The sequence below is a fragment of the Tuber melanosporum genome (genome assembly GCF_000151645.1).
Source record: "Tuber melanosporum whole genome shotgun sequence assembly, scaffold_17, strain Mel28".
Taxonomy (NCBI): domain Eukaryota; kingdom Fungi; phylum Ascomycota; class Pezizomycetes; order Pezizales; family Tuberaceae; genus Tuber; species Tuber melanosporum.
In genome coordinates this window covers 326,080-346,283 of record NW_003298830.1, presented here as the reverse complement: position 1 = coordinate 346,283, position 20,204 = coordinate 326,080, and the positions used below count along the sequence as shown (strand labels likewise).

At 47.9% G+C, this 20,204-nt stretch overlaps 6 protein-coding genes; all 6 read right to left on the bottom strand.

Moving 5' to 3' along the window:
- Positions 1-257: 257 nt before the first annotated feature.
- GSTUM_00005015001 (uncharacterized protein) lies at positions 258-1,862 on the bottom strand. XM_002837006.2 has 6 exons: positions 1,567-1,862; positions 1,258-1,475; positions 1,174-1,206; positions 1,081-1,130; positions 922-1,003; positions 258-866 (listed from the first exon to the last, which is right to left on the bottom strand). Exons 1-6 carry the CDS (start codon positions 1,680-1,682, stop codon positions 790-792), a joined length of 576 nt encoding a protein of 191 aa, XP_002837052.1. The 5' UTR covers positions 1,683-1,862; the 3' UTR covers positions 258-789.
- A 145-nt stretch (positions 1,863-2,007) lies between these two features.
- On the bottom strand, positions 2,008-3,485 carry GSTUM_00005014001 (uncharacterized protein). XM_002837005.2 has 4 exons: positions 3,160-3,485; positions 3,005-3,105; positions 2,769-2,948; positions 2,008-2,569 (listed from the first exon to the last, which is right to left on the bottom strand). The coding sequence occupies exons 1-3, from the start codon at positions 3,203-3,205 to the stop codon at positions 2,817-2,819; spliced, it is 279 nt and encodes a 92-aa protein (XP_002837051.1). The 5' UTR covers positions 3,206-3,485; the 3' UTR covers positions 2,008-2,569; positions 2,769-2,816.
- An 865-nt stretch (positions 3,486-4,350) lies between these two features.
- On the bottom strand, positions 4,351-6,848 carry GSTUM_00005013001 (uncharacterized protein). XM_052355731.1 has 1 exon: positions 4,351-6,848. The coding sequence occupies exon 1, from the start codon at positions 5,667-5,669 to the stop codon at positions 5,475-5,477; it is 195 nt and encodes a 64-aa protein (XP_052211703.1). The 5' UTR covers positions 5,670-6,848; the 3' UTR covers positions 4,351-5,474.
- A 528-nt stretch (positions 6,849-7,376) lies between these two features.
- On the bottom strand, positions 7,377-9,688 carry GSTUM_00005012001 (uncharacterized protein). XM_002837003.2 has 6 exons: positions 9,338-9,688; positions 8,342-9,228; positions 8,260-8,287; positions 8,014-8,185; positions 7,651-7,957; positions 7,377-7,585 (listed from the first exon to the last, which is right to left on the bottom strand). The coding sequence occupies exons 1-6, from the start codon at positions 9,591-9,593 to the stop codon at positions 7,502-7,504; spliced, it is 1,734 nt and encodes a 577-aa protein (XP_002837049.1). The 5' UTR covers positions 9,594-9,688; the 3' UTR covers positions 7,377-7,501.
- A 1,417-nt stretch (positions 9,689-11,105) lies between these two features.
- On the bottom strand, positions 11,106-13,637 carry GSTUM_00005011001 (uncharacterized protein). XM_002837002.2 has 2 exons: positions 13,481-13,637; positions 11,106-13,429 (listed from the first exon to the last, which is right to left on the bottom strand). The coding sequence occupies exons 1-2, from the start codon at positions 13,598-13,600 to the stop codon at positions 11,288-11,290; spliced, it is 2,262 nt and encodes a 753-aa protein (XP_002837048.1). The 5' UTR covers positions 13,601-13,637; the 3' UTR covers positions 11,106-11,287.
- Positions 13,638-16,778: 3,141 nt separating this feature from the next.
- GSTUM_00005010001 (uncharacterized protein) lies at positions 16,779-19,806 on the bottom strand. XM_002837001.2 has 3 exons: positions 19,303-19,806; positions 19,109-19,182; positions 16,779-19,047 (listed from the first exon to the last, which is right to left on the bottom strand). Exons 1-3 carry the CDS (start codon positions 19,538-19,540, stop codon positions 17,770-17,772), a joined length of 1,590 nt encoding a protein of 529 aa, XP_002837047.1. The 5' UTR covers positions 19,541-19,806; the 3' UTR covers positions 16,779-17,769.
- Between the last annotated feature and the right edge of the window lie 398 nt (positions 19,807-20,204).

Sequence of the window (20,204 nt, the reverse complement as noted above, 5' to 3'; positions counted from 1 at the left end):
ATGATCTGAGTTTCTGAGAAAGTAGAAACCATCCTCCCCACCAAAACAAATGAAATACCCCAGCCCTACCCAATGAGCGTAACTTAGACCTCTTCGCCCTCGCCCCCGCGCTCAACCAGCACTTCCCCTCCGTACAGCAAACCCATCCCGCTATTCGTTTATAACACCACCAGCCACGTATAATCCCTTAACCCCATACCCCACAACACCTTCCGACCAACAACGCCGCACCCAGCCAAAGATCCGTAACACCGCCCGTCTAGCTCCTGGATAATACGCCAAATGACCCGCCATGAACCAAGCCAACCACCCGCCCGACCGACCGACCACCCGAGCACCAACAAATAAGCGAGCCAACAGGGAGACCACAGCAAATTGAGAAGAAGAGAATAAAGTAAAAGTATGAACCGTTCCGAAAAAAGAAAAAAAAAACCCCCACCGAAGGCCCGACTGAGCGACAATAAGGAAAAGAGCGAAACAAACACGTGTGCCAAAATCGTGATCGAATGACACACCATGATCCATCCAGAACTAGACTAGCTTCCACTTCACACAAAAAAACAAACAAAAGAGTCGACAAACGAAAGGAATAAGGGGTGTCACAGACTGAGAAGACATTGTTGAGCCATCCTTCATCAATTGCTCAACTTCGCCCCCGTTAATCTGCCTTAACATGACCTTAAAGATAAAAGAAATCCTCCCCTCAACCCCCTAGGCGCAAAACCTCATGTTGATTTGAAGAGTTACCATAGTATATTTAACTTAAACATATTTTCTGCTCGATTGATTTTAGGCAATAGGGGGGTCGCCGGACAACACTCTCTCTAGGACTTGCTGGTAGTCTGACATCACAGGGGAGTGGGGGTCTGGTAAATATTTAGTGGAATTCGTATTGAGGAGGACTTGGTCAGGGGCGAATACCAGGGTTCCCAGAGAGCAGGGCCTTCTTCTTAATCTCGTTGAGGAGGAGAACTCCCTCTAACAATTTGATATATTTATTCAACTGTTCATACCAGACTATGCATCAGTCGTGATATCCGTTCAGATAGATCTCGGAGGGGGAGGATATCTATTTCGTACATCATCGGAATCTTTGAATTTATCCAAGGGGGAGGCAAGTCCACCAGTGGCTTGATGGCTGACCATTGGCTCCGTGGAGGTGGTTCCTCGAACTAGCACCTCGACCCGGTGAGTTATACCCCGTCTCTTGCAGGCTTAGCACCAACTATCGGTGGTGTAGGGGGGAAGTGGGTTTACCATTAATCTTGTGTGTGGGTGTAGGATTGTAGGGATTTGCTTCGTGCGTATTCACCCGGGCCTCCAGGGCTACCTCGGGCGGTTCGCACGGTGGTTCCACGGTAGAGCGTAGTCTTGTATTTATTTTTCTTGACGACCCACTCTCTCTGCTGGCTGTTCGAGACTTCCTATTTTTTTGGTATCCCCACTTGCGGAACGTCTTCATATACGCCCTCCGGCTAAGTTCATAAGCTTTGACAATCAACTAATTAACACTTAGGTGACGGGAAGGGGCGGTTCGGGGAAAATTGTTTTCCCCCCCTCACATACCAAGCCACAAAGCCACGCTCCTTTTCCATGATTTCCATCACTTGCTCCAACTTCTTCTTTTTGGATATGTAGAGTTCGTGAAGAATTTTTTTGTGCTTCCCCCATGGTTTCACCATCCTGTCGAAGCTGTTGCTGCTGTTTTTCCTTTCCTTTCCTTATATGTATCTCCTTTATTTTCCTATTCTTTTCCGTCCTTTATCGTTATCCTTGGACCGGTTTCGTTTTTCCAAGTTAGGCTAGATGGTCGATTTCTTTAGCGATGTAAATGAGATGAACGTGGGACTTGCAATTTTTACTATTCGGGAAAAGTTGGCTAGTGCGGAGGGTGGGCGGGGAGGACGCATTCATAAATGATTCGGCAACTCTGCCGGTGCCCTAAACACTTTTGGTTTGTGCATATTTTGAAGAGCAACCTTATTATCAGGCAAGGCTGCGTGAGAATTTTTTTTTTTTTTTTTTGAGAATTGTGCCTCTTCCTATGGAAAAGGAAAGAAAAGTGCATTCGTAGAGATCAGGTGTGGTGGGTGGGTTGGCCCTTTTCTGTTCTGTCCATAGAGTGATTATCGCATTACACACAAACAATTGGATGGTGCACTATGTTTTCGAGCTTTCCCCCCAGTAAGGTCAAGAGGAAAAAAAAAAGATTCTGTTTCAGAGGAGGAAGGGGCTATGTTCTTGTTGAGCTTCTTGCCTCCTTTCCAGGGAAAGGAACCCCGGATTACACAGCACACTGTCCAATTATTCAAAATTTTACGGCGAAAGATTTCTGTGGCTTATAGGGTGATTAGTGCCAGTTTAGGAGCCCCCACTCGCCAAAGAGCAGTAGGAGTATTCCCAGCAGAGGTCATTGCCACATCCTGCTGAAGCGGTATCTTCTGATGTCTGCACCCTGCGAAAGTGCCATGCTGCTATACTGCGCAGTACCGGCGCTTGAGGTAGACTAACTATGTGTGATCGGTTCGACGGTCACTTGAGCCGCACAGAGAGCGGCGGTACAGTTGAACTGCCAACTAGGAAGTTAGTCAACAGTTGATTCAGGTTAATATATGAAATAATATCCGCCTTGCACGAAATCACCCCCCGGAATTGTAAATCGTGGAGTCATTGCGGCAGGGGGAGTAGAAGGTTTTACATGATGTTTTTCCACCTTCAAAAAAAAAAAAAAAAGAGCCAAGATGGGCCCTTCGCCCGGCTACACTCACCAAATTCTGGCCAGTGAAGCCTGAAATCACCTCTCGTATGCTCACCCCCTAAGTCCCTCCCAGTCGAGAAGAGTGGAAACGCCAGCCGTATTCACACTTCTCCCTACATATAAGCCACCCAAAGTTGACAATCCCGGAAACCCTTAAGGCCCCAGCGCAAACAATAACCGTTCGAAAGTTCTCATTAGCCAAATCACCATGGTACGGATACCATAGGGCAAGCTCACCCATCTTACTGGATTCATAAATGAGTGTTGTTGCCAAGAGCCCCAGAGAACCGCCTCCGCTTGTGGCTCGGGTAATCCACAAGGAGAAGAATGCAAGCCTATAACTAGCACTTGATTGCGATGAGAATTCGTTCACTTTTAAAATTGGACAGGTTCAAACTTACTCGCCAAGAAAACAGCTTCCTGTCCAAACATCGACCCACGAATCATGTTGACTTGAAATACAGAGCGAGCGCAGAATGCCATACATGCCGACCAAAAATATAGAAGATATGATATAATATTATGATCTGTAGTTCGCTCAATCCGGAACGTCCATCCCGTATGTGCGTATCACGTCAAGAAGAGGATAAAACAAGACAAGGCGGAGAAAATACAAGTCAAACGTGCACACCGATGACCCGCGATTGAGCTGCGGATTCGTGCACGATACTCGTACTGCTACAACTTCCACCTCTGAAAGCCATCCGATAAACCAATGCGGGATTCTCATCGAATCCCGAAAGCAGCAAGGACAGGAACCTCAACAGGTTCGGAAAAAATTCACCCCGAGCGAAGAATGCTTACCGCCCCCCCCCCCTTTCTAGGTTCAGATTATCCTGCCCTGCCGGGTACGAGTCATTGAGACCATAGACCGGTACTGTAGTCCGTCTTGTTTGAATCAACGAAAGAGCTTCACGCAGCAACCAATCAAATGCGGTGATGCAATATAGTTTCTTCCCATGCTGCTAAAGCCCACTCACCACTGTCATGCCCCAATGTGTCTGTCGGAGTAAGGCAATATGCTCCCCGGTCCATGAGGCTGGAATTTGACTCAGTCGACATGAACCAATCCAGCTTAGGAGGTTGGAACAAAGGACGCAAGCTTCCCTTAGAACGCTGTTGAAATTGCCCGGTTTGTGCCATGGATTTCGCCCTAATTCCCAGCATGAAACGAGCTGATGTAAAATCCCCATCCTTGACCCCGCTGCCGGATTTGAGCAGCAGTTACAAGATCTGACCAGACTGTTGGATGCCCCGCATTGTTTGTGTACTGCCTCGGGAACGATGGTTCAGCGAGCAGCTCCCGTGTGGGGAATCGGGCTGGGATCTCGTTTCTTTCTAGCTCCTCACCGGGGAAACACGTCGTGCGCCACGATGTGATGATTCTTCGCAGCCCCGGCAGGTACTACCATATGAAAATCACGGGAACAGCCGAGAGCCAGAGGTTGTGCCTCGGGGGATTAAACACCTCGAAGTGCTGTGTTCTAAATACCGTTCGCTAGGTATCCTGGGTATCCGGGATGTTATTAGCCCAGCTTGGTAGGGTGGGATCTTAATCTCTCGGTCCCTTTACGTGACGAGAGAGATCCATTGAAGTGAAAGCCACAGATTCTGGGGGATATTGGGTGTTAGTAAAAGACTTCCCAATAAATCTTTATACAGACAAAGTTAGGAGAGGCTTAAGCTCGCCGTTTACCTCATCCTCTGAAAATGCGAAAATATTAGGGATTGACACTGCACTCCACACTTCTATTGTGCATCTTGTGATTTCATTCGGTATGATACACAGAATAAAGTTGAGGGTTCCCAACACTTCAGCAAACAGGATAATCCCTTTCTTCTTGAGTGGGGCGGGAACTTGCGCACAACTCTTGATCCGAAATCGCAGAAGTACCGCAATGCTCAACTACTGTGCCGGAACACGGGTGCAATGGTGGGACCCTTGCCAGGCTTATACTCCGATTTCCGAAAGGGAAAAAAACCGGAGCCCGTTGGCCCCGCCCGAACTGCCGTCGATTCTTGCTGAAATTTCTCAATTTACTTTACCAAAGGGCAAGTGACTTGAGAAAAGTTCTTAGTACGAAATTTTTATTTCCCCATTCGCCAATGATAAGCGGAACTGGGGGGCGGCAATAACCGCTACCGCTTACCCGGGCATCCCACCTTGGGCAAAGAGCTCTGAGGCCGATTTCTTTTGTTGCAAGAGTTTTCCGAGTGTTGTGAGCAACTTAACATTATAAGAATTTTCGATCGCACCCAATGAAAAGCACCTCGTCAGTCAGAAGGACCATGGAGACGGGAAGGGCCGCGCGATAGGTATGCAGGAGACAAGTAACAACGCTTTTGCAAGTGGATTGCGGAGAAAGAGTGGGTTTCTCCGGGGAACGTTCCAGCCTACAGGAATTTCCATTAAGTTAAGGCCAATCTACCACCGCAACACAGGGCACAAGTTAGCCAAAGATGATCCTCATCTCTCCAACCGATTTGAGCTCGAGCATGATTCCATCATGCAATCGGTTCATGATTTCTTTGAGTATGATAAGCGACAAGAAGTATCAGACCATTGGGTACTAACTTAGAGTTCATGTGGGCCCTGATAACTAGCCACGTATCTTTCTAATCCTTGTGCCCGAAAACGAGTACTTGTACCTCTTGCCCGCTACCTGTAATATTCCACTAGAACTTATTACCCAATAAGGGATTAAATAGTAGAGTCCTAGGATTCGAGTCCATTCAGCAACTGTAGTGCCGGCATCAGTCCAGCCACAAAACCTAGCCGCACCGCCAGGATAGTGCTTCTAGGCAACAGGACACTCAGGTCTAACTGAGTCAGACTCCTGCAGCATGACGTGAAGGAGGTTGGCCCCAGAGAAAAAAAGCTTGAGAAAACAAGCTTGAACAACTCTAGCATCTAAGCCACGGAGTGTCCTATCAATTACCACCCCACCCACAGTGGCGGAGTAACCTGATTCACCTTGCACCGCGCATACGCAAGATATTTCCGGAGAAGGTCTCAGCAGCGCCGGACTTGAGTACTTAGTGCCCTTGTGCAAATGATCAAGCCCAGGCTTAACCTCGCTGCAAAAAAATGCAATCCCGGTATGATACTAACTACCGGTATTGCGGGTGCACTCCCCGCTGTGGTGGTCTAATGCGTAAGTTTACATTACCACTGGTAGCGGAACTTCTCAAAGACCCCCTCCTCTCACCTCCCACTCCACATCCAACTGTGTTTAGTTAGAGGACCGATCTGAACCCATACCACAGCATTGAGAGAAAAATTGAGAATGTTGAAAGATGGACAAACACATGACTTCTGCATGAGTGTTGGTATATCTACCCCCACAGTTCCCGAAATTGAAGAGCAAAAAGCGGTTCCCAATCGCCACCAACCCCCTATCAAGCGGAAAAGAGATACTAGATCTAATCATGTCCAGAAACAGGAAGAATTCTCGTATGACAGTTGCCGCGCGAGCCGAGATGGAATGAGCGATGTTTTATCATTAACAAATGATTCCGAGGAGGGGATGAAGGTAAATTGTCAAACCCAGCCTCGATAGGGAAGCTGTTAGGCATAGGAGACAATGGGTGTATCCCTGCTCCACCACTGAGTGGATACAGCCCACTGTAGCTCAAGGATAGCCGGACAAGGTCCCATGGAACGCCGATTTCGCTTTCAATCCACAGGGCACTGCACCAGAACTAGCACGGGAGACATAAGAGAAAGAATCCCATAGATTCCCACTGTTCTCGCCGCGCAAAGACCCCAATGTATATTACGCACCCCCCCCCATCGACAAATAAATAACATTGGTAGCCAGGCGCCCAAACAGACACAATACACCTCGCCCAAGACCAAAAACGACGTACTGTAAACCGATATTTGTAAGTGTACGCACATATAGAATGCGTCGTTTCAATAAAGCATTGGAATGCAGGATTCTCTAGATACTCTCCCACAAACTAGAGACTTGGTGTGGAACAAAGTATGTTCGTGTGAATGTGGCTGTTTTTGTAGCTTCAGCGGGTAAGAAGTGCACTCCAACGACGATAAAGAGAATCGATGGCGAAAATGTGTTATAAATTTCACCCAGGAAAGTGTTCTACGTTCCGCTGAGCCGTTGGATTTATAGTACGAGAGCGTGGTAACTATGAACCTCGGGGAGCGGTGGTTTCAGTTCTTATAGCTCACACAACCTCCCAGGCGCACCTGAAAAGACGCTGGTTGGTAAGTTTCGTAAGTAGAATCGAACTTCCCCACCCCCCACCACCTAGTAGAATCTTCCAGAACCCGATACCAAAAAATTTTCTTGCCTTGCCAAAAAGCAAAAAAGTATCGTAATCACAGACCCCACGGAACAGCGAAGGTAAATTTATGATACCGGTATTGACCATTTGCACTCCTCCCCTCCCCTCCCTCTCCCTTTTAGCTATTACTTCCCCCAAATCAATCGCACCACACCAACATCATTCCGAGATTCACCAGCCATGAAGTGTCGTTCAATATTTCCATAAACGGCGGATGGTGGGCACGGATCCACCAGACTGAGAAATAAGCGATGCGATAGCTTGTCTTATCAATGAAACATCTGCACCGGATGCTGACAGGTCATCAATGTTTCAGAGCAGAGCAATGATTCAGGATTACATAAATAGTATGAATGTATCATGGCTGCAACATGTATGCAATGCATAAGAATTTCTGCTCTAGTTTACCGTGCTGGCATATTGCTTCCTTTTTATTCATTTCCGCTTCCCGTCCTTAGGTTCCACACGAACCACTTTATCACAATTAAGTAAGCAGAGAGGGTCAAAGGCAAGTTTCAACTATTGGACCACGTATTATTAGCAAAAGACACTTCTCCAATTAGTGGCAGGTGGTGAAAACTTACTCGCCTCATCGCGTCAACCGTGTCCATCCCTAATTCCCCTTCCAAGTAGTCCCTCTTGATCAGACCAACCCCGTGTTCTCCAGTAACTGTCCCCTCCATCTTCACTGCACGCTCAATCATCCTATGCACAACTCCATCTGCCACCCCCTGTTCACGCTTGTTAAATAATAAAATGCAATGAAAATTCCCGTCGCCGACATGACCGACCATGCTGCCTAATAAACCGGATGCCTTGAGATCGGATTTTGTGGCTTCTATTATTTCTGCTAGTCGAGAGAGAGGTACCGCGACATCGGTCGTCCAAACGCTGTAGGGGGGTTAGCAAAGATGGATTGAACCTCAAGACAAGTGCGGTCTCCATACTGATCATTCTCGTCGCGACGAAGAGCCATGACACTCCAAAGTGCTTCCTTCCTTGCAGACCAAAGTTCATGGGCCTCATCATTACTGCGGGCGAACTCAAATGATTGAGAACGATGGGATCTTCCAATTTGCTTCACCAAAGCGATTTGCTCTTTGACCCCTGACTGTGTTCCTTCACCGAACGAGAAATCACACTTAGTTATTTTTATTTGGCGCATGAAAAGGAGCTCCGGACAGGAGAATTACCAGCAAATTTAAAAAACAATGTTGGTTCCTCTTTCCAACTCCTGCTTGTGCTTCCACTCTGGTTGATACATCTCATCTGAACATCGTCCAAGATTTCAATCGCAGCAATGGGTATACCCTTAGCCATTACCTCCGCCACAGTCTCCGCTGCATCCTTGACAGTAGGGAAGCTCGAAACGGCAACACTCTCGCTTGCAGGTTTTACTGTAAGCTTTAAAGTAGCCTCAGTAACAAATCCTAGTGTCCCCTCACTTCCAATAAACATTCTTGTCAAATCATAACCAGCGCTCGACTTGCGGGGTCTCTGCCGAGTTTTTATGACGGTTCCATCAGCGAGAACCACTGTGAGAGATAATACCCATTCCCGCATTGTACCATACCTAGCAGCGTTGGTCCCGCTACAACCAGTCCCAACCATACCACCGATTTGGGCCCCTGGACCAGGATCTGGGGGGAAAAAAAGGCCATCTTCAGCAAGAACGTCATTGAGATCTTCCCAGCCTACTGCTGGCTGTACGACCACATCCAAGTCCTCCTTATGTAACCGAAGGATTTTATCCATCCGCGAGAAATCCACGCAGACACCGCCACGAGTAGGAGCAAAATGACCCTCAAGTGAGGTCCCGCCTGAGAAGGGAGTCATAGGGATTCGGCGTTGGTGGCATATTTTGGCAATGCCAGAAACCTCTTCAGTCGTCGATGGGTAAACGACGAGAAATGGGGTTTTCGTGCCTCCGTGATGTGAAGACCACTCGGAGGTCGAATGGCGGGCCAAGTCTTCCCCAGCCGTCGATACATGCTCTGCACCGAGAAGAGCAACGAACTCAGTCCACGAGGCTTCAAGGTTCGACTTAGAAACGTCATGTTTCGGGGTGGGAAAATTCTTTAGTGGTGATGTAGAGTTTGTCGGAGGTGCAGGAACGGAGAGCGAACCCAGGTAATAGAAAACGATTGCAACAGCTCCAGCAGCTTGAAAGTGAGTCAGCAAGGTGTTCTCCAAAACCAGGGGATGATCTATCGAAGAAACCCGAACAGCCGGATCCGGGTGGAGGTGATAAATTGTCGGGAGCAAACTCACCAAAGATTCCAGCAAGAGTACCACTAACTTTCCCGGAGCCCGCTTGTCCCTCAGCAGACCTGCTTCGGAGTTTCGCACTCATCAATGCTGCTCTCTCATTCTGTATTCGTTGAGCCGTAGAGTCGTACAATTGCCCTCGAAAGCTCTTCTTGAGCTTATCGGTGTCTGTTGTTTTGGTTGATTGCCTCCTGGCAGCTGATAACCGAGAAAGAGTTCTTGCTCTCAGGATTAATGTGCGGGGAATAATGATTGGCATGGCGATGTTTGTTCGAGTCCAGAGCCGAACAAACTCGCGGAACACAGCGAAGAGAGAAGGGCGGGGCGAAGGAATGGGAGATTCGGCCACGAGTGGTTTCGGAGGGGCACGCCGGCCAGAAATTTCTCCGTGATTTGAAAAGGTTATATTGCAGTAGTGACCCGATTCGGCTTTTTGTTTTTGTTTCTAGTGATGGGGTGGGAAGGGTATGGCTTGGCATTGGCTGAGTGTTTTGAAACACCAGCCACACTCGGAGAGGCGTTGAGGTGCTTTTGTCTGTACCGCACCATACGGTACTCATACATCGAAGTCCACGATGCAAGTACCCCCAACAGCAGGTGGGGTGTGGGGTATGTGGGCAGGCTATCACAAATACCTATCGTGGAAACAGATTTGAGATTGAGTATGATAAAGGGAGCCTAATGTTGATATAACACAGCACACCCTATTCCCTTTTTTCATTACCTGCTCTCACAAAACCTGCCATATCGAGTGACTACCCATGACAGCTAGCATCACACTTCAGTGTATGATACAAGCCCAGTCCCGAGAGTCGCTCTCTCCCCCTTCCTCTCTCCTTATCTCTCGAACTCATTCTCATTACTAAAACGGAAAAACCTCATCCTGATGTCCGTCGATTTCAGTCTATGCTCTTGATACTTTTCAGTATTGCCACCTATAAATTATCCGACCAGGAATACCGGTAGCGACACTTAGGGAATAGAGTCTGAGAGCCATGTCTGACATTTTGCGACTATCATATATTAGAGAGAACGCCAAAGTAATGAATACCACATGGTTTCGAGTGATTCATCATGACATTGAAAACTCAGGTATGATAGGATAGGATCGCCCCTCACGCGTAAGCTGGAAGCTGCCCGAAACCATCAACTCTAGACACGTGCCGAGCCCCGACTCTACTTATGCAGGGGTTGGTATTTCCCATGTGTTGTCCGTTTGCTGCGCATAGAACTAGTCATCCGGGAGGCCAATGAAGTATCATATCGCGGGAAACCACTTCGAGAGAACGGAATACATTTAGATATCGATGACCACAGATTTCTTTATAGTCTCAAATACCGTATCTACATTATTTCCAATTGGGTGTACAGGGTCAGGAATCCTATCGTCTTCTTGTCTCCTTTGATTTTTTTAACCCCTTGAATCACCCCCCGTTTAGTCCTTCGTTGATGGGGGGTTGTTCGGGAGAGTGTTTGTGCTGATGGCGAGATTGGAGATGTTCTGCTATGCTTGTGTTGCCGGATGGGTGTCGCGCCTGTTTTGGTGCGCAAGCGCGAAACAAAACGCGGTTCTAATACGGTGGCGAGAATATCGCACTTGTAGTGTTCATAAAAAGCTAGTATATATTTCCTTCCTATCTCGTCGCTCACTCACTACCGGTACTGTACTCCATCCGTGCCGAATAAGTCTCTACTGAATACTGGTAGTCTACGAGTACTGTTTGGGTGACCACTCCGTTGCTTCTGCTACGAGATGTCACATACTGTTGCATTATAGCGAGAATATTTATTGTGTAATGCAAATAACAGGTATTTCAATTTACTCTCGATATCCTATGATATACCCCCTGAGACAGAATATGACAATGAAAGACAAGGAGAAACAAACAAGCTAGCCCACTCCTCTATTCTGCTCAATAAACCCTCCCGCCAACAAAAGAAGAAAGAACCTGCTTAATCTCCACCCTTCTTCGCATGGATAACTTCCCCTGTCGGCATCCTCGCCTCATACTCCAACCCAACCCTGGCCTTGGCACCCTTCTCTAGCCCAATTTCCCACCTAACCTCCCCATTCTTCCTCAGCTCTACTTTAACCCCAGATCCGGCAGGCACACTTGTCGGCTTCTTCCCACCCATCTCAAAGCCCGAGAAGAACCTGACATTCGTCGCAGCGCCCTTGAGCGTATCTCCAACATTCTTGACTGCCGGTCGTTTAACTGCAATTTTCAGTCTCTCCTCTTCACTCACGGGGACTTGGTCGAAGAGGATTAGCGTGATGGGTGTGGACCTAGTATTGTAGATACTTATGTTTCGCTCATAGGTTAGCACTTGCTCTTTCACGAGCATTCCCTCGGAGGCTATGCGACGGACGGGTTTGGCGTATGTGATAGTCACTTCCTCATCTACGCCGAGGCCGATTTCAAACGTGTCATTTGGAGCACAGCGGGTTACGGTTGAGTTGCCCAGGAATGTCCCGTCAATTGTTAGACCAGCAGGACCGCGCAGGAGGGTGGTGGGGGAGGGATTGCGAAGGCGGGCTTTGAGGAATACGGCGGTACGGTATTTGGGTACGGCTAGGTGGGAGAATTCCACCGATGGAAGGGCGAATTCGGAGATAATGTAGCGGGACAGCTGCTTCGACGAAACGACAGTTCGGATTCCCGGGAGGTCATAGGTCGTTGTTAGTCCGTGGGTTTCCGACGTGCTCGTTGCGATGCCCATCTTGTTCGATGGGGCGTCCAGCACTGTGGATGCGTCGTCGTCATCGCCGTCGTCGCCGGGATCGCTGGAGTCGCTGGAGTACGGGTTCTCCAAGACGGCGGGGGATTTGCTCAGGCTCCGACTACGACTGAGCATAGCACCACCGCCGAAGGAGATGCCTCTTCTCGCGGAACGGTTCTGGGATCCACTAATAGCAGACTTTACTACCGCGGCGCTAGGATAGACTCTTTCCATATTAGGGGGAACGCGGCCGTGGCCGTAGTACTCTTGCCCCTGCATGCTTAGACTCCCGCATTCGACTACGAGATCGAGATCGCCTTTTGCGCGCCTCGCCGTCGCCTTCTTCTCCTCGCGCTTCTCTTGTTCGGGGACGGCATATAGTCCACCGTCTTTCTCGCTGCCGTAATATCCCCGCCGCTTGAGCGATACGTGCCAGGCATCCATCCACGGCGCTTTATCTTCGATCCCGTTGAAGGAGGTTTGTGAGGTGGACAGCGTTATTTTAGCATCCCGCCAGGTCTCGCCGGTTTTGTTGTAGAAATGGGCCCTGTAGGAAATGGATCCTGCGTTCGATGTCGTATCCAGGCGGATATCATACCGGGGAACCCAAGACGCTCCTCCAGTGATGTATGAAATACGCAAACTTGGCCCACCGTCGTTGGCCGGTGGCTTGTCGTCCTCCGCGCGTGCGGGCCTTCCGGTGTCAATTGTGGTGGGAACGGACTTGGTTTCTTTCGGTAAGCTGTCCAATTCCACCGTGATCTTGACGCGGTAAACTTTCTCTGGGGTATACAGCTTCTGCTCTTTGCGCTCTTTCCTCGCGAATTCTTTTTGTCGTCGACGCTCCGTTTTCATGGCGTTCTTCTTTCGAAGCGCCTTCTCCCATCGGGCTTTCACCTTTTCGTGTGCCTTTCTGAGCCTTCCCAGCTCGGTTTCTACGTCCGCTATACAACCTTTGGCGTTCACTATCTTATCGTAGGTTTCCTGGCGGGTAGATGCATAATTTTTCAATTCTTTACGTATAGTCTCCGACGGGGCGACGGTGGTCTTCTCAGCCCAGGTTTTTATGAAGGTGTCCATGTACTTTTGCTGCTGAACGCACGATGCTTCGGTCTCTTGATAACGTGCTAATTGCTGGGTCGACTCTCTTAATTGAGCTTCCAAAGCTTGCAATTCCGGAGACGTCTCTTCCTCTTCCGATGATGTGTCGCTGTCGGAATGATCGTCAAATTGATGCTCGTCATATTTCGCGTTAGGGATCAAGTCCACCGCCATGTCCGTGATGAGTGCCGGGGTATTGTGTCCTTCGACTTTGATCGAGTCGGCTTCGGCATGCGGGGTGAGGTTGTAAATGGTGATCTCATTTCTCCCCGGCTGCGAAAATCAAATTAATAGCAGCAAAGGACAAAGAGGATGGTGGCAAACCTTAATTGTAACATCATTAATATCCCTAACAATGGCTGCGCGAGAAGGGTAAATAGTCACGCTTCGAACAGTGAGGTCATCGACGGAGAATGATTGCTTATGAATGGTATTTTCGGTCATTTTCGCTTTTGTGTATCAACTCTTTGAGCAAGTGTTGGGATTGAAATACGTTCGGTAGAGGTGGGAGAACCATCTTCTTATACACCTCCAATAGGCCAGGAGCAAGTGGCGGGCATGCGAGCCCCGTGGAATGGCGGTACGAGCTGTGCTGAAGAGGCGTTGTTGTTGGTACTGTACTGTAAGTTAGGCTGCCGAAACAGCCTTCCACAAGGCTGAGCAGAGGGGTGGAGGGCTTCCCCACATTATCACATCTGCATGCAGTAAAGTGCTTAGCTTTATTGTTGCCAGCAAGGATTGACCCCTGAGAGTGCGGAGATTGTACTGTATAATACAAGTTATGATACCGTAACCGTTAGAGAAAAACTTGCCTGAACTTGCCGCACGGTATTCGTACTCGAGAGCAATAGACTCATAGTGTGATCGGCGGGGGTCTCACTTCAGCCCCACAAGTGGAATGATGATGGCTTCGACTCGCAGTGTTTATCTATTGGCGCCTCATTATGCATTACGAAGCACACAACTCGAAGGTCCTCCTGGTGCCTTATGATTCTACGAGTGCAGTACGTGTGCTGTACATACTGGTACAGCAGAAAGGGAAGGTGTTTTGTACATGTGCAAGTGTAGATTCTCTTGGTTCAAGTTGTGAGACGAGAGGGCTGGGGTGTTCAACTACTTTGTCCAGCAATACCTACGGTATTCAACCATCGCTACCTGTATAACCAACCCACAATACAATTACCGTACAGATGTCCGTGTTTTTATGCTCCACTTTGCGCAAGAGCACGAGATCTCCTAATAGAATCTTTTCGTTTTGGCCGTGGCTCAGACACAGCTTAGAGTGGATAGAGTTGAGAGTTCGAGATTTTCGAGATCGAGGTTATGCGGCTGGTCGCATCTCACTGTTCCCGCAGCTAGCATTGCTGATACCAATTGGTGTGGGGAGTTTGTGTCATGACATACCGGTAAGCCTCCATAATAGGGAGGTTCGATGTTCTCAGTGCACCTCAAACCGAGTACTGTACACAACATACTGCACGAATACAGGCGTATGATACCGCTTTGAATGGCACTTGTACTCGAGTATGATATAAACTGCCACTATGACAGGTGTATCGGCTGACGTTTCCATGCATTCTACTGTAGGTGCCATCATCTTGGCCGGAAAGGAATAAGAAGGTCGGCACTACTAGCACTACTGTACTGTACAAGTACGAGTAGTATAAAAAATATTTTTCTTTTTACCTTTTTCTGTCTAGCATTACAGACTAAGCACCGTACCTCGTACTGTACTGTACCTTTGGACCTTGTATGCTGTGTACCTGGTTGCCAAAAGGTTTACAATGTATAGTACCGTATTTTCCAAGAGATACGCCTCTATAGAAACACCTGTACCTTCCATCTCCCGAGAACTTCAAACCTCCCTATTAATGTATCAATGTTCCCGACATGGGGCACTACAGTACGGAGGTACTCGAGTACGAGTGCTGTACTGTACAGCCCATAAGTTTTTGTATATTTTACCAGCAAGGGGTGAGGGAGTGGATTTGGTATCGCTGCTACCCAATTCACTCTTTCACCCCGCACAAGGGCAACAGCGCTGCTAGTAAAATACCGGTAGTGCTCAGACAAAACGCGCAGGGGAGACGGAGGGACTATCCGCAAGCCGAACCCTCAGTACCGGTACTTTCGTATCGGAACCGTATTGGAAAGTGTCGATGCGAGTATGATAAAAGTGGTAAATTTATTATGATATCATCTCCATGTGGGGTACAGTACAGTACTCGTACTCTACCGGCAGAAATATGACTCAACATCCATCCTTGCTGTGTTGAGCACATTGGCATGGCACGAATTACCGGTAATCGAGTGTATATACTCGTTCCAGTGTATCGTACGGTACTAGCCCACCGGCCTCGCTTGAATTTAGACTGGTCAACACTCCTCGCCCCTACAAAAAAGGTATGATACTCGTAAAAGACCAACACACAACACCATACACAGCCACTGTCATAGACGCTCTCTCGGACTACCGTAGTCTGTCCTGTTGTAATATGACTTTCAAATATGTCTCAGTTACGCATTTGATGATGACAGAATTCCTGTCAAAGTTACCAGTATGAGTTCAATAGAGTTTCATCGGTAACTCTATCATAGTACTCATTACCTAGTTGATTATTACAGAGTTTTCTTGGAAACTCTATTGTAACACTGGTTTGATTCTCTTGCTTGTGTTTCCTTTCTCTTTACCATTCTGCTATGTTGTATTGTTGTCATCGATTTTCTTTTTCTCTTGTGCGAGGTATATGTCATGGGTGGTTGTGGTGCACTCTCTTGTAGCATTAGTAAGGCCTGATAGCCTGCCAGTAGAGCATCAATCAAGCAAGTACTGTACAGTACAACCTCGATCAAGAAATACAACATGTCCGTCCAAGACCGAGCACAAGGTTACCGTACCTGTACTAGTACTTCAAATACCAACAAATCTGGCCCCAACCTCATCTCGCTGGCTCACTATGATATCGGCACTCCCATCCCCCTTACCCTGCCGGCATGTACAGTACTCGAGTATTTCTTGGTATCGTATCATACCCAGCATGTTCGTGATGCGCTGTGAATCGCTTCACACGCTATGAAGCACTCGCGCTGATCCATGTACTAGTACGATATTTAGCTGCCTCCAACGTTTTTGAACACGGCTGCCATTGCGTATTTCTAAGACTCAGCTTTTTTTCCACTTAGGTCTTAGCGACACTTAGCAGTGGCGCTGTCCACAAGTGTCGCTCAGTTTTGGGCATGGTCTTCCGCCTATCGCACTGGTACCTGAGTGCGTAGAATATATATATAACCCGGTTCTATTAGGCAGCGCTACCTTATTCTACTACCGTACCGTAGTTCATACTTGTATCGTAATATACCCTATCCGGGCGCCATAAGCCAAACACCTGAGAGCTCTAGGGTAGTAACGATACCCTGCTAAATATTTACTATATTCTACCACGGTTGACGGCCTTGGACCCTGCTACCTGCATTTGTTGGTCGCATCATACACGTGTACAAGCTACTTATGAGTAGTGTTGGCAATGAAGGGGGTGGGTTAGTGATAAAATAAAGGAAGGCCTTGGAGCTCGTGTTTATGAACCCCTTTCGAAGTCCTGAAGGTGTTAAGAAAATCTACAAAAACATGCAATGCTAACTGAATTGATAATACTACACTATGGGAAAAGCAAAGAAAGACATTATTGAGAATGCCCCTCCGTCGCCTCCAGCACTTCTACCCCATACCTTCTTCCACGCCATCACCTTCGAAGGACTCCGAGTGTGCAGAAAAGAAAGCTCCTCTTCCTTTTTAATATTATTTTGCCCGCATAACCAAGTAGTGTCGTGGACTAAGAAATTCACCCAGAATCAGCCCCGGCAAACACCCCTTTGGAGGCCGTTTGCCAAGTCCCCCTTCGAACTGGCCAAGGTTTTCGTCGCGACATTGAGTAAGAGGCATCTGTAATTTTTTTCAGAATGCCTCTCTTTCAACTTGGCTCGAATGTTATAAGAACTTTCGGGCCTCTCAGTATCTCGCACAACGCCACATGTCATCCTAGCGCAACACCGATAACTACCGATGGTAACTTTTTAGAATTGAAACTTGGTATCATACAGATGAGGAATGAAGAAAAATCATTGTAGACACCCTTCTGATAAAGCTAGAATAGGCACAAAGAAGGAAAAGAAAAAAGCAATCCATAAAATACCCACTGCAGATCAAACCCTGCGCAAACGTTACCCCCTCAATCTCCATCGAGATAATGGTGGATAAAAAAAGAGGTACCTAGGCACCTCCTTCGCGTTTCTGACCAATGCTATGGGGAATAGTCCTTACATTGACACTCACAAAGCCTCTAGGGGGGTCAACCTCCATTATATCCTCCATATCGCTCATAAGCACACCCTCCCGATCTGCTTCCTTTTGATTGTTCTCCTCAAAATTCTCCCAGGCATCGGTAGGTGGGTTGAGCGGGTTGAGCGTATCCTCCTCCTCCTGTTGATAGAGCATAGCCGGCCCCACTTTTGATTCTATTTTATCTTCAATGGTCATCACCGCTGAGGGCCAAGCCCATTCAAGATGAGTACAGTCGCCAAAGCCTCGAGTCTCGAATTGGCCCATCCTCTTATATTCACCGGGAAAAATTTTCAAAATTCGGGTCCCCTCCATAAAGGAGGTCGGGACGTCCAGTCCCTTCCCGGAATCGCCGGGGGGTCGTAGTACCTCCCGAGAAAGGGTTTTGAGAATTAACTTTGGACCTTTCGTTCGATCCATCCGGAATGTACCACTTAATAGTCCAGTCGCCACCGCATGAGCGACGCATGCGGGGAGGAAGCTGGAGACTTGCTTCGTCTTGAACCGGCTCTGTACCTTTCCGAGGAAAGGCAGTAAAAATCGGACCTCCAAAGACGATTCTGGTTGTTGATTTACCGGGGCTGATTTTGGAGGGTGAAGTGTAGGTCTGAATCGACTTGACAACCATCATATCTTCTGCCCCATCAACTATGCTCCCTTCGGTAAAGCACTTAATACGTATTGGTTCATCAACCCATATTTTTTCCGCACCTAGGTAAATGCCATTATACGACGCCACCCTGACCTTCTCTGTCTCCCCTTTTTCGATAACAGAATGTATGCTATCAGGGATCTTATCGAATACCGAGAATGTACCTGCGACTTCCCGACCAGACACAACTGAGGGGTGTTCGGATTCATTCGCCTCGTAATTGATAGCGCACTCAGGGCGTGACAACCATGGCCTGACAAACCACTGTTTGACGTCGCTGATAACCTCTCCATTCTTCCCCTTCCCAGCGCAGAGCTGGATAGTGTACGAATCTTTGTCGGTAGCCCATGGCGGAACAATGTCTTTTTCCACGTTAACAAATGTTCTCATTGGATCTTGGTCTGTTTCTTGTTCCCTGGTTCCAGTAATTATGTTAGGAGGCATGAGGAAAGGTGTGTATCCAGGGCGTTCGACAATTATCCCTGCAGCCCAAACGCCACCCTGACCGTCGACTAGATTTTTCTCATCTATCCCCTCATAGCTTCTCTCTTCATTGACAGGAAGCCAAACCCATCCAATCTCTCCTTTGCGTATGACCCATCCTCCGCAATCCTGCTCCGCAATCTTTTCCTCCTGGCATACAACTGTCTTTACCCTCCTAACTTCCTTCTGGTAAAATTGAACGGATCCCTTGAAAGTTGAGGTAGCTGGCCCGGTCTTCGGACCCACAGTACTACACAGGCAGCATTGGCAGAATTTCCCCTTGGTGTCGGGGTTCTTAGTTGCACTGAAACGGCAAAGGTACGCAATGTGGGGGAAGAACTCGGCTGGTGATCGATAGCGCTTTCCCGATGGATGTCCGTATAGATAGGTGTCTGATCTTTCTTTCCCAAGAACACCATCCTATAAAACAAGTCAATATAATGTAGGTGGAAAGTCAAGGAAGCTTGAAGGTTCAACTAACTTTAGCGGAACATTTGACATGCTCAAAGAGCTTGTAATTCCGCGGAAACTCGGCGAAAACATAGTCAAGTGATTCTGCGCACTAGATCGTTAGCGGATAGCTTCAAGTGGCGACTGTGAAGGGCGAAGGGTTTTAGTAGGGCGGGATTTAGCTTCGCTTATCAACATGCTCGCTGCAAAAAATTTTCCACTGACCTTGAGGATTCTCTTGCTTGGAGAATAGTTGGTAAACATGATTACCGCATTTGGTTCTCCACATGACATCTTTACTGCTCCCAGTGGGTACAGGGGAATAATATTCGTAGGCACCATCGGCGCGAGGCTTCTTTTCAAGATTAGTCGGATAGAGGACCTTTCCGTCAGAGTAGTCGCAGGGTAAGAAACGGCAGTCATCAGGAGACTCGGAACGGACACTCCCTGGTTGTGGTGGCATGATCGGTAATAGACTTGGGGGTTATCCGTTGGGTGCCTTGAAACCTGAGATGGGGGAAGAAAAAAAATCTCAAAGCTGTCGTATCGTAGCGAATGAGCTTTCGGATAGTTGCGAGATAAATGTTGTACTGTACTGTACTTGTAGGGGGAAATACGCGTTGAGGATTAATTAGCCAAGAAAGATTAGGGTGAATATAATGACGATGGTGGTGATGGTGATGACGGGTGTGTGTGAGAAAGGAGAGAGAAGGAGGAGGGAGATGAGTGAGTGGTATGGTCGGTGTTGCGTGGTATTATATGTATGGTAGATGGCGTGCAGGATCGAAATAGAGAGGAAGGGACGGGGACATCTTCGAGTGCAGTACAGTACGTACTAGTACAGTATTCTTGGCGTGACGGTAAATTCCGTGCGACACCCCGCTACCGCCTCGTTAGTTAGACTAGACTACTCTTCTGCGACTCTGAGAAGATACGGAACTCGCACCCTCCATCAGCAAAGTCTTCAACCTCCACACTAATTCCTTCTTAGGAGCATTCCCAAGATAATTCGTGGGGTAGAGATAATAATTATCATTATGCTCCGTTGCCCTTTACGCTACTCTAACACTGTTAGCAAGTCTTTCAGCACAAAGTCATATTCCCGCACCTTCTTGTCGTATCTTCAT

Excerpts from the sequence above, each read along its gene's own strand:
- GSTUM_00005013001 (XM_052355731.1), bottom strand. The coding sequence starts at position 5,669 with ATGCTAGAGTTGTTCAAGCTTGTTTTCTCAAGCTTTTTTTCTCTGGGG.
- GSTUM_00005014001 (XM_002837005.2), bottom strand. The coding sequence starts at position 3,205 with ATGATTCGTGGGTCGATGTTTGGACAGGAAGCTGTTTTCTTGGCGA. Across the intron at positions 3,106-3,159 it reads GGAAGCTGTTTTCTTGGCGA|TGCTAGTTATAGGCTTGCAT; the intron begins GTAAGTTTGAAC and ends ATCGCAATCAAG. Across the intron at positions 2,949-3,004 it reads AACACTCATTTATGAATCCA|AACTTTCGAACGGTTATTGT; the intron begins GTAAGATGGGTG and ends TTGGCTAATGAG.
- GSTUM_00005010001 (XM_002837001.2), bottom strand. The coding sequence starts at position 19,540 with ATGCCACCACAACCAGGGAGTGTCCGTTCCGAGTCTCCTGATGACTGC. Across the intron at positions 19,183-19,302 it reads CAAGCAAGAGAATCCTCAAG|AATCACTTGACTATGTTTTC; the intron begins GTCAGTGGAAAA and ends TCTAGTGCGCAG. Across the intron at positions 19,048-19,108 it reads ATGTCAAATGTTCCGCTAAA|GATGGTGTTCTTGGGAAAGA; the intron begins GTTAGTTGAACC and ends CTTGTTTTATAG.
- GSTUM_00005011001 (XM_002837002.2), bottom strand. The coding sequence starts at position 13,600 with ATGACCGAAAATACCATTCATAAGCAATCATTCTCCGTCGATGACCTC. Across the intron at positions 13,430-13,480 it reads TTAATGATGTTACAATTAAG|CCGGGGAGAAATGAGATCAC; the intron begins GTTTGCCACCAT and ends TGATTTTCGCAG.
- GSTUM_00005012001 (XM_002837003.2), bottom strand. The coding sequence starts at position 9,593 with ATGCCAATCATTATTCCCCGCACATTAATCCTGAGAGCAAGAACTCTT. Across the intron at positions 9,229-9,337 it reads TACTCTTGCTGGAATCTTTG|CTGCTGGAGCTGTTGCAATC; the intron begins GTGAGTTTGCTC and ends CTCACTTTCAAG. Across the intron at positions 8,288-8,341 it reads CGATTGAAATCTTGGACGAT|GAACCAACATTGTTTTTTAA; the intron begins GTTCAGATGAGA and ends AGTTGGAAAGAG.
- GSTUM_00005015001 (XM_002837006.2), bottom strand. The coding sequence starts at position 1,682 with ATGGTGAAACCATGGGGGAAGCACAAAAAAATTCTTCACGAACTCTAC. Across the intron at positions 1,131-1,173 it reads CTCACCGGGTCGAGGTGCTA|CCACTGGTGGACTTGCCTCC; the intron begins GTTCGAGGAACC and ends TCAGCCATCAAG. Across the intron at positions 1,004-1,080 it reads AATTCAAAGATTCCGATGAT|TTGAATAAATATATCAAATT; the intron begins GTACGAAATAGA and ends TGGTATGAACAG.